This window comes from Pungitius pungitius, chromosome 3 (genome assembly GCF_949316345.1).
Source record: "Pungitius pungitius chromosome 3, fPunPun2.1, whole genome shotgun sequence".
NCBI classification, from domain to species: Eukaryota; Metazoa; Chordata; class Actinopteri; order Perciformes; family Gasterosteidae; genus Pungitius; species Pungitius pungitius.
The window spans coordinates 6,105,574-6,123,889 of record NC_084902.1 but is presented as its reverse complement, the minus strand read 5'-3'; the positions used below and the strand labels follow the sequence as shown (position 1 = coordinate 6,123,889).

Genomic DNA, 18,316 nt, shown 5'->3' with positions numbered 1-18,316 from the left:
GTGTGAAGGAAGGTTAATTCGTGCTGCCAGTTTACCAAAGTGCACCGAAACGTTTCACGCCATCCCTGGCTCCGCGACCGTGTTGTTTTTTTCCCCCCTCCTCTGTCAATCTGGTTCATCGTTCACTTTTCTGCATCTGAGTGTCTGTCCACTTATTTCTCCATCTGCTGCTGTGGGTCCATCTGTGTCTCCGTGTCCTCTCCCCCTGCATGCGTTCCTAGTCCGCACCGCTCGCCCGTCGGACCTTTTACAGTCAATTATCTGCCTCTTCTCAATGAGCTAATCTTAATGTTTGCCCTGGCATTGATTAGCCAATAGCAAGCAGGTGGTCATTGATTAAACCAGCAGTTGTACAGCTCCCCTGAGAAGTGGGCTTGGGGACAGTTGTGAGTCACACAAAACGAACAAACAAACAGAAAGAGAGACGCACTGACGAGCAGGCAGACAGACAGACTGCCAGCTGCGCACATAGATCACAATAAAAAAGGGAGGCACGGACAAAGCAAACATAACGTCCTATAATAAAATAATCCTGATCAAATTACGTTGTTTTATTATGATATTGTGTTACATTTACCTTATTACTATGCAGGCAAATTCCCATTTATGCCCCTGGAAGTTGCTGGCACCTGTGCTGAGCATGTTCAAGCAGATTCACACACACACACACACACACACACACACACACACACACACACACACACGCAGACCGACAGTCACAAACAACACAGAAAGACGCGCAAAAAGACGCACACACTTTGCAAGACAGAAAGCAGCATGGTAAACATTGGGCCTTTTTGATTAAATCAAATGAGAATGAGGTAATATGTTTTCTATTCCAACCACACCACATATTTTATTGAGACAATACGTCTAATGCCTACACTTCAGTGTGTGTGTGTGTGTGTGTGTGAGACAGTTGTTAAATGGGCTTCGTCTTGTTCTGCTTCTCAGGAAATGAACCTGACATTACTCATCTCTCAGAACCACTATCCTGCCCCTCATCTTGTTTTTCCTCTCGCTCATATCTCTCTTTCTGTCACTCCGTTTTTTTGCACTTTTTTTTCTCAGCGGTTCAATTTCTCTGCTCCTCTTTCATATTCTTCCTTTTCTGTCTTCACCCTGTCTATTCCATCTAGATTCTTTGCCCGACAAGACTCATTCAGCCTCTTTATCTCCTTTTTTAGCCCATTCATCTTTATATCCCTCTCAAATTTGTCAGCGTGGCTTCCGTCTTTTCTCATTTCCCCTCACTTTTGAGATTATCCCCATCGCTCCTCTTCCTCTTCTTAATTACAATACTTTTTAGTTCCCCCATCTCTTTCTCCATCCCGTCTTTTGTATTTACCATGCTCTCAGAGTCTGTGTCTCTGCTTTTCCATCAGTGTCTAAATCTGCCCCTCTCCATCATGCGGCTCCATTCTTCCTTTATCTTTTAAGCCACCCCGGCGCAGCCATTCATCTCGGGTGCATTCAAGTGCATTAAACACTGCGGTAAAATAAATGCACTGCTTTTTCTCAAAAATGCTTCTGATAGCAGCTTGAACCCGTTCCGCGCTGGTTAATTTCCAGTTTGCTCGCCGCGATGAAGCAAAGTCTTAAAACCGCTTCGGTGTCAGGTTCAGACCTAAATGATGTCAGGTTGTGCATTAACTGTCTGCCTCCTTCCACGTCCGACATCGAGCAACTAATTCAAGCTCTGTTTGCCTCGTGCCGCTTAATGGTCGATGTTGATCACAAAAGCTCCACAGCTGTCTCATCAACTGCTGTCAGAGGTGCAAATGGGCTGGAACGCATCACAGCGCCAATTGGGGGGGAACCGAACTGGTGATGGAACGAATATTTAAAAGTCTGGTTTTATTGGAGGAAAACTGGCTGTGTAGATAGATACGCTCCAGCAAACGTCCCCAACCGGGTTCTCCATGTAAAATACCGATACGGCTCTGTGGGCGACTTTGTCTTGGTTGACGGAATTAAGCTTATAAACCCTGGCATCACAGCTGGACAATATGAACCTATGGCAGATACGTTTGTGTTGGTTTATATGTCAAGATACTGCAGTACAGAAATCACTAACTAGCTTAGCATTTATTTTAGATTCAGAATGTCCCTTCTAGGAAAGGTCTTGGTCTTAGCTATAATTTTTCCCTTCTAAACATAGGAATACAAGCTCAAAAAGAACAGAGACCACAAGTAAAAGTCTCACCTCTGGTGTCTCTTCTAATCAGTCAGCATGAAGGGAGAGAGGAAAATATGTGCTAACACAGTGTTGTGCCCTTAAGTATTTTCTCTAATAAAATCAAGTGGGAAAAGCAGCAGCTCACAGATTGCATTTGTCCAAGTGGCTCTCGTGGTAAAACGGTTTCAGACTCCTGATTTAAACTCAACTCGAGCTTCTTGGAACAAACTTAGAAGAAGACGACACATTTAGAGTACTAGTATAGTATTTGTCTGACGCACTAAATCATCATACTTCCATTACATTTCTACCATTTCCATTGCAGCTACCAAATATTGTTTTTAATAATAAAAGACATAATTTTAATTATACTATTTTATTACCATCATCATTTGCCTCCCCAGTGGAACTTTGCCAAAGCACACACACACACACACACAGAGGTGGTCCTAACAACCCTTCGGACCCCGTGAGGCACGTCATAGAAAGCATTCATTTCATTTAATGCCATTTAACAGACTCCACAGACACATGGACATGGACACAAAAACTCCATCCCTCCTGGGAATCATCACCATTAATTAAAATCATCATGGATTCAACCACACATCTGGGCAGGACATATGGAGGAGAAAGAGAGCAAGAGAGAGAAAGGTAGAGAGAGAGAGAGGGGCAAAAAAGTAGAGTGAGATTGAAATGAGTGAAATGCTGTTTTTATTCCATCAGGTTGTTGCTCTCCCCCGGAGCTGTTTGCATGGCAACTATCACTCAGACGTGTGGACGCCGGGCCGATGGGAAGTGAAGACTTCTTATTCAAGGCAGGAAGCAGAAATAGTGGGGCCGCCCCTGAAAACAAAAGCAACATAACAGAAACTGATTTTTATTAATTTTTTGTGCCCCTCTGTCGCCCTCGTTAGCGGGCGTGGAGATTATTTTTTCCACGGTCTCTGACGAAGGCTGAAAGTGTGCGTTTCTGTTCGTGTTTGTGTGTGTGTGTGTGTCATCGGGAGACCGGGATCGTTCCCTAGAAATGATTTTTCTATTATTTTCAAATGATTGAAATGCACCTTCAGCATTTTATAATAATATAATATAAAAAGGTAATATCATGGGGGCCAAAAACCGAGAAGGAGAAGTAGAAGGCAATGCGGAAGGGGCATCAGGGTGTGTGTGTGTGCGCGTGTGTGTGTTTGTGTGTGTGAGGTAGGGGGGGGGGGGGGGGGGGTACAGTGTTTGTCAAGTTGAATGAATTATTTCTGTGCCGCAGAGACAATAAACCAGCTGGGATGAAAAGGTGCCGTTCAATAATGGAAGTGTACAGTAGCGCTCTAGCGCACGTCTGTACGTAATAAATACAACATCCCATAATACAGAGACAGTTTGCTTGATCTGTAGCCTGAAGGCAACAGGATTCTTCCTCTCCATCTCTCTTTCCCCTCCTGTCTAGCTATCCACGCTGCATGTTCTGCATTCACGTGTGTGTGTGTGTGTGCGCGTTACATGTGTGCACGCTGTGTGTGTGTGTGTGTGTGTGTGTGTGTGTGTGCGCGCTGTGTGTGGGTGTTTATGGGAAGAATTGTGCCATTCTCTATTTTTGCTCTTTATGAGTTAGCGAGCACTTTTTCATTATGAGATTTTTTTTTCTCAGTGCCTCGTGTCGAAGATCATATGCTCGCCCACTCACTCACGCACGCACATGCACGCACACACACACACACACACGCGCGCCCAATATCTCTGCAGCCTCGGATACCGCTCATATATGCTGAGAGGTCGGCTGTGAGATAAGTTGACTCGTTCGGGCTCCCTGTGTGTAGGTGTGTGGGTCAATTATCTGTATGTCAGAGAGAAAGCAAACTTTTCCCAAAGTTTCTTGATCCTCAGTAAGTCAGCGAGTCTCTGAAGGAAGACTACGAGAGAGAACATGTTGGTGCAAAGCTTAGAGCAACCTGCACATGTTGGGACTGACCCTTTCATCGTGACCAGCAGAGTTCATTTATGCTGTAAAGAAACGTGGGGCACAACCGGGTGGACAGCGACAGCTCTGCAAGTTGCTCTTCCATATTTTAGTAAACCGAGCCCCTTGCTCTACAATAAGACTCCTAAACAATATGCCATAAGTTGCACTATTCTTTTTGCTGAGGTTGACGTATGAAACATATATTTACACCAAACACCCTTTCAAGCAATTTCACTGCCGCGGATACATTTCAGATGTCAGAATAAAAGTTTTTCTAGAATTCAGCAACTCATTTGGATTCCACAAGCAAACCAAATGGTAAGTGGCGCGTATCAGTAATAGCCCCAACCCACCAATCACAAAATCATCATCCTCAAATCTACTGTTTCTTTAACCAGCAGACATGTTACGAATTGATTCCAAGAATAAAAAAAACGCATCCCTGGTTCAAATGGCAAAATCCACATACTCACAGCTTTACTTTCAGCAGCACAAATGTGAACAAATAACAGCTTGAATCTGTCCCTGCACACCTGACCTCAGGGTTTGTACTTGAGATTTGTAGTTGTGATTGTGAAGAGAAAACCACAACGGAATGTTGAAAGAAATGTGTGAAGAAACACTGGGTGTGTTTCAAGGTTGTGTCTGTTTGTGCGTGATGTATTCTGTATCGCAGTACTTGTGTATTATTTGTATGTGTGTGTGTGTGTGTGCGGCTTTGTGGTCTTTTTACACCCACAGCCGGTCGAGTGGTAAAAGCTCTCCTCTCTTCTGCGAGTCAGAGCTCTCGCTGCCTCTCCCCCCCCCCCCTCTCCTTTCAACACTAAATTAACCCCAACACGGGTGAGTTTGAGCAGGAGTGGGGGTAAACGGAGGAGACGCAGGTGACATTTGGTTGCTGAGAAGCTTCCACAGCGGAGGCTCATTGTTTGGAGCCGAACAGACGAAGAAAGTGACATACAGAGCTCAGCAGCAGCATGCAATAGAAACCCTTCCGTTTCAATCCTTCATTTGATCAAATCAAGTGTTTTATAATGCTGTTGGAACGATGTCTCCCAGTCCCCTTGCGACCACAGTTTGGAGTTTGAACAACCCCTTCGACACCATTGACGTCGTCGTGTTTTAAATTTGTCGCGTTTTGTTTGTCGCACTGAGCCTACAGATGGACAGCAGAGAACCATTGAGAGCCACAATAACCAACACAAAGTCCAGCTGAGCACAGCTGCGGTTCCTCCGGAAGGAGCAGACTGTGTTTGTGCATTTGCATCCAAAGTGGTTTACAATTTTCCTCTCATTCACGTTGACACAGCGAGCTGCGGCACTCCGACGCGGTGGCCCAGGGATCGAACCCACCCCGTGATTAGTGAATGACCCACTCCACCTGCCGGGCTTGCAGTGGGGGCAAATGATACGGCGAGAGCCAATCAAATACCCAAAGGGGTGTCGGTACTCTCCAGCTGCAGTGTTGCTGAAAGCACGCGGTACATTCTCTCACTCTCTCTAGCAGACGCATGCATGTTGAATACGGCAGCTGCTCTCTTGCGGCAACAGAAACTAATTCACACCAGACGGTTACAGATGCCGCAGGTCGGCCCAGCTGATCCACTTCTAATACCTGCTTTCGTCTGCAAACTGCATCTCCAACAACAATATTGTAAGCCAGCAATTTTTTTTTTCTGGCTCACATTTGCAACCTGACCTTCTTCTGCGCGGTGAAAGGGGCAACGATGTGGCAAATGGTTCAGCTCATTGACGTTGTCTGCTGTAGTAAATCTGAGATGGCTTCATGTTGCTGCAGAGCTGTCAGGGGACTCTTCCTGGAAATTGGATCAGAGAATCAGGGGACTGTCGTCACAGCAGCTCTATCATATTGTTGGTTGAGGAGAACCATTTGGTCGCTACGGGCCAAATGTGTATATTAAAACGTTAACCCTGTGAGCTAAAGCTTTATTTAATTTACTCTTTAAAAAGCAATCTCCTGGAGATTCTCTTTCGGCATGAATTCCATAGATTGCTTTTTTACTAGTGCAATTTTGCCTGCCAGCAGAGAAACTGAATGGATTCAACAGGCCAAGTTAAGTTCAAGCATAGCATTTCACCATTTCCAACGCAGCCAGACACTTCTGCTTCAATTCACACAACCTGCTGCATCGATGCATCTATTTGTAGCCACTGGAGACGATTCAATGACCCTCTGAGACATCACAATCTAAAATTAGCTCTGAGTTCGGTCCGAGCCTACTTTCAATCCTGTGACCGGAGTCCAGATCTTTGTAGAAAGACACACAAGTGCTCCCACTCGTCACAGTAACAAATGTCAATTGAATTACATTAGCATTTTTATTACACCAGATAAAATAGCGAAGAGTAATCCGGTACCTCTGTGTGTACTAAACAGGCAGCAGCCTCCGATTACTTTTCCATGAAGTGTAATTCATATTTTTCTCAACTCATCTCAGCATCGGGGGTCAAACTGACTGTCAATGTGTCTCAACTCTACACCGCGGCAGTGCGTTGCTCTCCATCTGCTTCCCTTCCATCACGGCGCTCGGTGTAATTGATTTGTTTACCATCTTGTTCGGTCGTGCAGGCCTCGATGCACTCGTGTAGAATCCATACAGCACGTACGTGAGGCTAGTGAACGTCTTTGTCTGCTAGTGTGTGCTCCTCTTCATGCAACGTGTGTCTCTTCTTTCGTGTGTCTTCTTCACCAGCCATTGCTGTGGGGTGTCTGTTATTATTAGCACCTCTGTCGCCATGGAAACTATTTCAGTTACACTAATTGGCTTCATAACAAGACGAGTGGGTACTGTACGTGTTGGACTGGCTCGGAGATGGAGGAAAATTGATGGAAAAATGAGAGGAAGAGTAAAAACAACAAAGAAAGTTAAAGCGCATTAATAAGAAGAGCTTTATCTCGGGTGAAAATTGAAAAATGCAATTAGACGTCAACCGCGTTGAAGCGACAGTTGGAGGACACGACGAGGATGGAGGAGGGGAAGGAGTGCTTTTTTCTTCCACAATTTCTAGAAAATAGCACAAATATTCCCAGAAGGTCCTGCACTCAGGCATCTGTTCCGCCACTGTATTGTGTGTGTGTGTCTGTGTGTCTGTGTGTAAGCGTGTGCATTTTTCATTGTTTTCATATGCCATGTAAGAGCATGATGCACTAGTGGTTCTCTGCCGTGACTATTGTGATGTGCTGGAGTCAGCAGAAATAAATATATCAGGGCGCGTTTTTCCTTTGTTCGTAAGGTGACATTTTTCCTTATTATTTCTTGTCAGAAAAAGGCTCAAACTCTACTCTAAGCAGTATTTTCTGTGTTAAATAAAAGCATGCATTTTGTCACTGTTGTTGTAGTGTAATTTATCATGTCTAAGTTGTATTCATTCAGCAAACCCTCCCCGGATAGAGGAATATTTCTTTGACGTAGTGAAAGATGCTGCAGGGTGATGTCACTCAGTAAAGGACGTGGATAAAACTTTACACCAATCACTGACAGAATACAACCACCTGACACGGGTGTCTGTTAAGAAGTCACACGTCACGTTGCAGATTTAGTCCCATCGTTTTGCCGTGACACGCGTTGCAAAATGCATGGACAGAAGTAAATGGGCTGTGCTTAAATTCAAAATGACACGCGCATTCTCTTGGAACACTGGCTGGCTGTGAGCTTGGCAGCGAGACTCCGGCAGGCTGCTCCATGCATATTGGAGGCACACAGATGGCCTCGGCACTGAATATGGATGAGGGATCCGACACCAGAACTCCGGCAGACCGCGTGGAACAGAGAGAGAAAGAGGGGAGAAGGAGAAGGGGGCACAAAAGGAAGGAGGCCCACAGGAGGGCGGATCAATAATGTGAGAATGAGTAGATGCATGTGTTTTTAATAACTTCAGTTTCTTATATCAATCCCCAGTATATCCCTCTGGCTATGCTGGAATAAAAGATGATGATGATGATGATGATGATAATGATGATACCAACGAAGCATGTGTGTGTCTGCATGTCTGTGTGCGTAAATCGAGGGAATATTGTGGCTGTGCTTGTATCTAAGTAGCCGAAGGCCGAGAGGGAGCGAGAGGCGCAGCGCAACATTAGCTGCCACGGCGTCTGTCGGGCCGAGGGTGTGAAGGTATTTCCGATACACAGCGGTTATAAAAAAGACACACACTAACGAGGGGGACAAGTGCACAAACTCAACTCAAACAGCCGAGTGCAAACACACACACACACATGTGCATACAGACACACAAACAAGCAGAGAGGCTAGAACATGCAAAATGTGTTTGCATATATCTTCATAATAATAAAACATCCGCATGCCTGCATGTATCCATCTCTGTGTGTGTGTGTGTGTGTGTGTGTATTTGGCAGACCAACAAGAGGTATTTAGGAGAGGTTAGCGAGGGAGAGGAAACACAGGAACAGGTGGCAGCAGGAAACAGTGAAAAAGAGGACAGTCAGCAAAAAGACGACGGACGTGATGCATGTTGTCTTCTTGCACGCGCCGTGTGAAAGGTCGAAAAATCAGGGTAGTAAAATCTTTTATGTTTAATATGACGATTTAACTTAGACTCCCTGTTAAATCCCTAAAATATTTGCTAAAAGTATTCAGTTTATGAATAATTCAAAATATCATAATTCTGTGAGGGAGCATCAGGTGGTTTTGCACATTTCTTTACAGCGCAGATTAGATGAGACTTATTTTTTCAAAGCATGCAAGATTAATTTAGTTCCCTGCAGGCAGCTGCTGGTTTCAGCTCCTGCCGGCACACGGAAATCAACACACATGCTTCAGATAGGGAATCCATCACCGAGAACATTTAATTAGCTTCATTTTGGGCCGTTACTTTAGCCCCATTACGATGCCTCCGCGTTTGTTAATTGACGTTGTGTCATCTAAATGCATTAATGTTATTGTTTTCACAGCACATACGAGATTAAATACATTCTGCGTACTATAAACGTTTAACAAGCTTTTTTGTACAAGCAGGCTACGCGCGATTACTGAGTAGCTGCGATGCAAAAGAAATGAGATGGATCAAAAGAAATCAAGAATTCATATATTTCTGTTAGTCAGTTAACTTCTGAAGCAAAACAAAAACAACATCAGCCGAAACAAATTCACCAAGCCTTTCATACTGACTAATTTGTCAGTTGTCAATAGAACCAACACATTGCACTCTAAAGATTTCCTTTGATAGACTCAAATCTTTGCAAGTTGATCGTGATGAAATAAAAGGAAACAATTGCTGCCCGGGGAGGTAAGAAAAACGTAATCAACAGCTCTATTGTGTGCGTGGCAGCAACATTAGGTATTAGGGATTGGTAGTTGGGGGACCAAAGCAGGAATAAAAACCACCATTATGACTCCTTCGAGCTCTGTTTTTCTCCAGAACTTGGAGCTTTCCCAGCTCTGTAATTTTCCCTCCTTTTCTGTATTCATAAACGAGGGAACCATAAAAATGTCTCTCCTTAGGGAGCAGCTTGTAATGTCCGTCTGATTGAAACAAGTGTCACCTCCGGCTCGGCTCCCTGGTGGATGCTCACATGGGAGCTACTGGGCCTCCATTACTTTTAGCTGTATCTCCCGTTTTATAGACGATAACTCAAGTCCCTTTTGGGTCCATTCACCCCCAACCTGACGGATAAGTCGCGCGTGCGTGTGTGTAGGAAATGGTGAGTGGGGTTGGGGGGGGGGCGGAGCTTCCTGTAGCAGGCATTACTGGTGGCTCAGTAAACTAATTTGGGGATCTAAGAAGCAGTGTCTTTGTATTTGTGTTTGACTTGCCTCATGAAAACAAGATAATTTTGTTTGGATTCACTGAGGAGGATCAGAACTCCCTTCACATTTCTATGTATTTTTGATGAAAAAAAAAACTAGTGAACTAGGGAAGACAAAACGGATTTTGAAACCAGTGGAATTAAGTTTGTTACAACAAAGACATAATTAGGATAAAGAAAGTGACCGCTCCTGTGTGAGCGAGGAGGGGGAGGGAAGGGGATCAGGGATGAGAGACACTGCCGATGTTTCAGCATCAATATACCGGATACAATCGTCAACATTAGACAGCAACACACCGAAGCTGTGAGGCTTTTCGCTCGGATGGAGTGGTGATGTGGGAGGTGAGTGGAGAAGAGAGATGTGGGGGGTCGCTGTTACACAACTGTGTGTTATGCCTTTGCTTCCGCTGTGGTTTGAAGGCACGGCTGGAAGAGAGAGCAGACGTGCCATCGATACACCAACTATTAATGTTCTATTTTCATCAAAACCCACGTACCCGCAAACTGGAAGTCGCTGCAGGAACAAAAACAGCCGTAAGAGTTACTCAAACAGAAACGTTGGATATGGCGATTTTTATTCCACTTTGTTCATTACTTTCCACAAACTCAATCACCCTTTTCTCCGCCCGAAGCATTAGTCAGACTCTTGATTTACTTTAGAAACAAAGAGTCAAATGGAATGTAAGTAGCCCTAACAAACCATCTGAAGGCAGAAGTACATTATATGTCAGGGCTTGTTTAAGCAATCATTTGCACACCCTCAGAGAACGTTATTATACGCACGCCCCCCCCCCCCTTCGTTTTCTGTCTCTTTCAAAGCTTTAATTATTTATGATTTAATCACAGGGAGCGCTAACAGACGCCACAGCTGCCGCCTGTCACACACACACACACACACACACACACACACACACACACACAACTATACATGCACAAGCGAGAGCAGAAATAATGACACTGTGTCAGCGTGTTTTATATTGTTCCTATTTGCCAATTTGCCTGATACCTTCATATAGAAACTAAAAAAAATTACAATCTGGTAGAATTCCAGCAGAAATTGTGCCACTCAACATAAGCTGATGTATTTTATTGGTTATAATCTTGTGATATATTCTTATTTTTACAATCCTCATGTCTCATTAATATCACACCTTTTGCACAGTACATACCTCTGGTTTTAATTGGTACAGAAGATCTACCACTCAACACCCAGACAATCAAAAGGAAATCTTAAGGAACTGAAGCTAAAATCCAATATCTGTGTAACCCAGAAAGATGAATTCAGTAACACACCAGTTTATCTGTAGAACACCCCATTACTTATTCTTCACCATATTTTAATCACAGGCTACAGTTGAGTAAACTAATTAAAAACATAAAATATTACAGACAATTCTTTCTTCATTTTGGACGTTCACACTTGGTATTCAGTGAAGCTTGGAGGGGAGGAGGAGGAGGAGGAGGAGGAGGAGGAAGGGGACCAGAGGAGAGGTTGTGTCGCCCCCTGAGGGATTAGATTGACCGTTAAATTAAAAGTCAAAGACAGAGGGAGAGAAGCTCTGTGATTCTTCGACAAAGAGGGAAGCGGTGTTGTTGGTCTGTTATTATTTGCATGTCACATGTGAATTGGCCTCTTCTCAATCACACTCACACTCACACTCACACACACACACACTTATTCAAGCATTTGATGCAATAGAATAATTCAGAAAAGGCAAAAAGGAGGATTTCTTCTTGTCTGAAATGAGAATCTCCACACTTCATAGTCCTGTGTGAGCAACACATACCACCGTGTGTGTGTGTGTGTGTGTGTGTGTGTGTGTGTGTGTGTGTGTGTGTGTGTGTGTGTGTGTGTGTGTGTGTGTGTGAGAGAGAGAGAGACTCAGTATATATTTAAACATGTCAACATACCTCCACAGGCAATCCTCTTCTGCGTTACCATGGAAATGACAGAGCCAAATTGTCAGTTAGCACAAGACAAGAGGGCTAAGCTATGCAGAGCCTCGGTGTCTTTCTGCATGTGTGCGTTTGTGTGTGTGTTGGAAACAGAGCGGTGTGTGTTAACGTCATTTATACAAAGGGGTTGTGTAGATGAGAGGCACACAAAGGCTCCATTGGGATGATGTGTGTTTGTTCTGGTTATTGAGGCTGATAAAACAATATTAGTGGCGTGGCGCCCTCGCCCTCGGCCACTAAAATGCCTCCACCGTGTTTGACCAGGAAATTAAATCCTTTATGCTTTTCAGGCAAAGCTGAGCCATTTGATCTCCCTCATTGTCTCTGCGAGCGTTATTGACCCATTTCTACCCGCCAATCTTTCTGCCCTTTCAGTCCATCTCTGCTTCTTCTTCACTTCTCAGTTTTTCCGTTCTCTGCGTCTACCCCCCACTAAACCCCCCCGCCCCCCCAAACCCACCCACTGGGAGAACGTGGTGAGATGCAGCTGTTTTCGGAGGAAGCAAAAAAAACGACAGATGCTGAGTTCTTAGCTGAGGTTCATTTAGCTGCTGTAGGGGGGGCCGTGCACTGCTGATAGCTGTTAAATGAGCCTAAAATGTTGAGAAAGTTTAGATTCTTGTAAACTCCTTCAGACAAGCTGTGGATTCGAAGTGAGTGGATTTAAGTGTGTTCAATTAAATGAATGACTTCAAGTTCATCGCAAGTATTCTTATGGATGGGTGGCACCCACCAGTTTGACGTCCAGACTAAAATATGTTTCAACCAGTTGGATCGTCCCCAGATGATGTGAAATGACTCTCTTGATCCTCGGACTGGTGGGGGGTTTTTTTGGGGGGGGGGGCGGGTGTTGATGAACATCTCCATTCAGTGACAACCCGTTAAATGGTTTGTCTCTGAATGTGATCCATGTATTCATAAAGGAAGGTGGAGTTTCCCCCCCCCCCCCAGTATTCCATTGTCGGGTGCAAATGAGCTACTTTAGCATGCATTACGCGCTAGGCTAAAGTGATGAACATGGTGCTTAACATTGTATTTGTAGGCTGACGATGTCTTTTAGCTCAAAGCACTCATGTGCCTACAGCCAAACTGAGCTGTCGAGACTCAAGGACCTTTGTGTGGTCTCGTGAGTGAAATCAGGATGTAACGGCAACCAAAGAATGCTGCATGAGCAATTTCATTCTTTTTTTTATCACTTTATTTTTGCGTTTTCCACACAGACACACACCCACCCATATATGTATATATACACATACATGTACACACATACATACCCATAGGCACCAGAAATAAAGAAAAGCAATTTCATTCTTATGGAAACCACAACCATAGGCATTGATGTGTGTCCCTGCTGTTTGCATCCCTGGAGGCTTCTTGTTGAACAGAAAACATCAAACTTCATCACAGATTTGACTCCAGCATCTTTGCTTTTGCCATGTGTTGAATAAATTGTGTGGCATTGGTAAAGGAAGTCAAACCTCCGCTTGACTACTAATAAAGCCGCTTGGCAAAATGTGTGCGTCAGTTTTGGGGGGAATTACAATGCAATTATTTTGTCAGATTCCTAATGGTCCTCTAACCTCGGGTACATTGTTCACTGTTCCCTAATGATACATGCTGACACTGATCAAAGTGAAAGTAAAACTGCAGCTCCCAGTAAATTGTGGGGAAGAGATCAGCACAAACGTCTTCGAAACAAAGGGCACGTAGGCGTGAAAATACGCCAGCAGTAGACACAAACTCCTCCACCTAAACTGCTACAGGGTAGAAAACACATCTCTCTCTAGAATTCTTTCTGTTTCTATTGTGAGTCTCTCTTTTTACCTGCCGACGCTTAATGTAATGAAGACACCTTAAAAATAGATTACGGTCAGCATTGGATGAGGTTTCGAGCTTTGCTCGAGGAAAGCCTTAGGCAGTGTTTTACACTGTGTATATATGTATGTACATTAGCTAGATATATACATGCATGTATATCCGTACTAACATCTGTCTTTGCCACAGGGAAACTCAAACGGCTGGAAAAACAAACCCGAGTGTCCAAGGTCGTTATGACAAGATCCTCTGAATTAGCAGTCCGCGGTGGTACGGCGTAATTCTTTTTGAAAACAGTGCGTGTGCAAAGCGCCACAGGAGCTTTTATTCTCCTCCTGTTATCCCCTCTTACCATTTCTCATCCCACTTCATCGGTGTGTTTTTCTTTGTAAATTAGTGTGAGTGGGCGCACGAGCGCTCCAGAGGGATGAAGGAGGGGAGGAGCAGGGACAGAAGAGCGGTAGTTTGTGGTTGGCTGAGAGGTGCTTGTGGACCAAACCCAAGATCCACTTTGAAAACCTGCACGTAGTTTGGATAGTTACTACTCTCTCTCTCTCAGTGTGTCACACACACACACACACACACACTGATGATATTTAATCATTTAGCAATCAGACACAGAGATGAGGAATCGGTCAATGTTCTGCTTCTCTTTAATCCAATAATAACATACAACCAATTCAACTCATAACGAAGAGGAAACCAACCTGTTGAAGACTCTCTTCTGGCTCAGTGTTACTTAGAATTAGAGCTGGAACTTTGATGAAAATTGACTCTTGAATAACAACTTTCTTGTGTTATGAATTAAGGCAGGATTTGGTTTGGCATTAAAACCAGAGACGCCTGTCAACTTTACTGCAGGAAAATCTTGATTGCTGTGGCTATAATCATGATTTCAGTTCACCACCTCGGAGTCGTCTCTCCACAACGTGTGTGTCTGATCCGAACATCAGACCTCAATCCCGTCTGCCAGTGTGCATTCTAGCTGCTGTTAGCTCTCCCTGGAAGAGCGTCAGCTAAACAGTGTGTTGATACCAAACTAGTATGTCGGTAAAAAAAAATAAAAGGAAATTAAAATACTTTTTTTTCCCCCTCTTCAACAAAAATAATGACACCAGCAGCCGGCAATGAGGCAGCGAGGGAGTTTGAAAAAAAAAGAAAAGAAGCATATCACAGTTAGTCATCGGTCAGTTACCGTAGAAACGGACATCTAAAATTGCCGTCACCTTGGGAACAGAATTGATTGGAAAGTGCAAGATAGGAGAAATGTATGGACTGTGTATAGTAGACTGATAGATCCCATTATGGCAGGTTATTCTTTGCGTTATAATGTGTGTGTGTGTGTGTTTTATTCAAACAGAATAATCAGGGAAAATGGAAGAATCAATCAGCACCCTCTCTTGTTCCTTTCAGTGCAGCATTCTCATAGATATAGTTATGTAAATGATTGTTCCTGCGTTCTGCACATCCTAATTTTACCTTCCGTGGCGCCGCCGCCCTCGCACAGATATCTAAAAGCGAGTGGGGGTTATGTGGGCGTAAAAGATTAGTAGCGGCTCGGCTATGAGCGGCGTGAACTACGCTGACCTCTGAGTCACACTAACCTTCGGATCAGAGCGCTGAACGCCGCACTGAGCTTTGTTTCCCTGCAGGTTTTAACCAGCCGGGGGAGATTCTCCACACAAATCCAAACCCGGAATCTGGTTGTTCCGCTAATTCCCTGAATTCTGTCCATGAAAAACACAAAATATGTTTGAGAGTTTTGAGGAATGTCCCGAAACGGCCCACGGAGCAGATTTAGGACGACCTCTTCCTGTTCCAGTATCAACACAGCTCTGTAATTCTGGAGTCCCTTGTCTCAAACTGAGTCTGACTCATCCCGTCGTACAGTGTTTCTACACAAACAGGAAGCCCAGCGCATTCAAAAACAGGTGAAAAACAGAAGCTTCTGAAAATTCAAAATAAATATTTATTATAACCCCCGCATTGAGAAATGCAAAGAGGAGCTTTGTTTTAGGTCACTTTCTAAAGCTTGTGTTGAGGAAACATGACACTGAATAGATTACATCCTGATTCAAGATGGCAGTTGTGCCTTGAATGTCGCAAAATCTTGTCAAATGAGACGCGTAAACTATCAAAACTTCTGTGAAGCATGAAGAATATTTATCTCAGAGAAGTACCTTGTTACACAAGGTTGGTAAATGTACACAATTCCCTTTCCTCCATTTTCATCAGAAAGAGAGTGCTTGTTAGTTTTGAGAAAAGATGGAGTTTGTCTTTGCTTCCCTCTAAAAGCCTAATTGTCCACATCCTCCCCCTGAAATAATGACCTCTAAACCTGATAGAAAACGCATCCCAACAACAATCACAAAAAGCGTGCATCCAAACACATTTATTCATGTCAAGCCCTGAAGGGAAGTCATTATTTTCTCCGTTCGCAGCTCGATAAAAGCCATGAGAATTGCATCAAGCCTTTTACCTTCACTGTGGAACATTTGGAGAATGTATCCCACCAGCCACTCAGACCTTCATTTTGATCTCAACCACAAAGGTTGCAACGTTGTTGTGGCGACGGAAAATCTGCCCCCCCGACAGAAATGCAAACATCTGTGAACGCGGCCCATCAGGTGGGCAACAGGTGGGTAGAAAAGTGCGTGATGGAACAAACTAGACAAACACGTACACCCTGGTGAGACAACGCACTGATTCCTTTCGGCAGCAAAAAGTATTTAAATCTGTGAAGCCAACGTTTGGGTATTTGCAAGAGTTTCAGATTCCTCTCAGAGAGGGTCCTGTTATCCTTCCCACAAATGAGGACAGCAGACCTCGTTTTGCATTCATCTTCTTCTTCACCCCTCTCCTCGCTTTCCCGTAATCTCTCTCGGGTCAAGTCGGGGTAGATTCAGAGAAAGCTCCAAAATAATCACTCTAATTTATATGGTGTGTGTGGGGGGGGGGGGGGGGGGGCTTAGCGTCGAGGCCTCACGGAAGTCGGAAATATTTTGCGCGCTGAAGGTGTTTTTATTTCATCTTTCATCACTTTAATATCATATGAAAATATTTCCCAGTTTTTCCATTTCACTCAATTCAGTTTCCAGGAGCCGGTGGCGACGTGGAGACCCTGACAAACGCACACGCACACGCGCGCAGGTTGAACATCAGAGATGCGATGACTGGGGAGTGTAATTTCTCCTTCTCTGACCCATCCGACAGGAAACAGACACACGGCCGTCTCTCTGTGGCAGTGAGCGATGGACAGGATGCCAGTGTGTGTGTGTGTGTGTGCGTCTGTGTGAACAACGGGTGGAATATACTTGTGTCTTCTGTCAGTTTAAACCTCCTACTCCATAAGCTCATAACGCTCAAACCCACAAAACTCTACTTTCAATTTTTCCCTAAAGTTTCCCGGCTAATTTTTTTTTTTGGTGGAAATTCTGTATCAGGTAACATAGAAGAGATCCAAATTATTTTCTTTTTTCCCCATGTAATTTTTCCACGGAAGGCATCACAATATGGTGGCTGCATTCCATCTGGCAGCTTTGGTGTCAAGGCCTCCCTGTTGTGCACGCCGGCTCACTGTCATGTCGATGCTGCGGATTCGCCATCCGCTCACAGGAGGGGCCAGGAGACGTTGTTTCTACAAGCTCATCGCTGTTTTTGCGTTTTGTGCATTATGCTCAATCCGCTTCTTGGGTCAGATGTGATGAATTGGGAAAATTGGGCAGCCATCCGCGCTCGTGGACGCCGGCTGAGTCAGCGATTTGCCTCAATACAATGCTGTTATTACTCAACCTATTCGTTCACACGGATTGTTTGAAGGCAAAGAAGCGGCCCGTTGTTACGTGAGTTCGTTTATGGCATTTAGCCTCTTGCCCTTTTGCAGTACATCTTGTTTTTCTGCAGCGCACTGTGCATTGCACATGGAGGTCTTTGTGCACGCTCGTGCTGCAGCTTGTGCACAGTTGAGTGGAGGCTCGTGCTGCGGTTCCATGCCACGGCACGAGCAAAGCCTCGTGGAACGGAGCTTTTGTGAGTGGTTATCCTACTGTGACCAGAAGAAATTGGTCTGTTGTCACAACGTGCTGTGGCAGCCATATTAAATGTATGCGCTGGCTTTGAATGTATTTCACTCGGTGTGATCATCATTTTTCTGTGCAGTGATGATGTTATATGCTGTGAGGAAGTTTTCAAAATGTAAATACATTCCCCATTTTACGTAGTTTGAGTCTTAACAACGATTAATTCAACAGAACCTGATGGGAGATTTAGTTAAATTTACTCATTCAGACCAGTTTGCAGCATCAGCAGTTTGAATTCAACGGGCTGCTGCTGTCAGCCAAAAAAAGGGCCCAGTGTTGTGGCTGTTATGCTCAGTTTGATTCAGTCTCCAAAAGTATTCCCTTTAACTGGTTCAACTGAGTTTTCCACTTACCCACATTTACAAAAACAGAACATTATTCTGGTCCCGCGCCAGACGACATTTGAAGACCTTAAAATTCAATGATACAAAGTCTTTCACGTTTCTTATATTTCAACCAAAAGTGACAATCTTGCTAAAACACTGAATTCCACATAAATGTCAATATAATTCTGCAGCATCGGATCTCTGCACAGCTTG

At 44.2% G+C, this 18,316-nt stretch overlaps 1 protein-coding gene across 5 annotated transcripts in view; it reads left to right on the top strand.

Moving 5' to 3' along the window:
- LOC119212439 (cGMP-dependent 3',5'-cyclic phosphodiesterase) overlaps positions 1-18,316 on the top strand; it is a 111,217-nt gene that overhangs the window by 49,338 nt on the left and 43,563 nt on the right. The window contains exon 1 of one of the 5 annotated variants that reach the window (XM_062561119.1): positions 7,865-8,000. The exons of the other annotated variants lie outside the window; for them this stretch is intronic. Coding sequence (XP_062417103.1) covers positions 7,887-8,000 — 114 coding nt within the window. The 5' untranslated portion in view covers positions 7,865-7,886. Of the gene's footprint in view, positions 1-7,864; positions 8,001-18,316 lie in introns of those variants that run through there. 5 annotated transcript variants of the gene reach the window in all.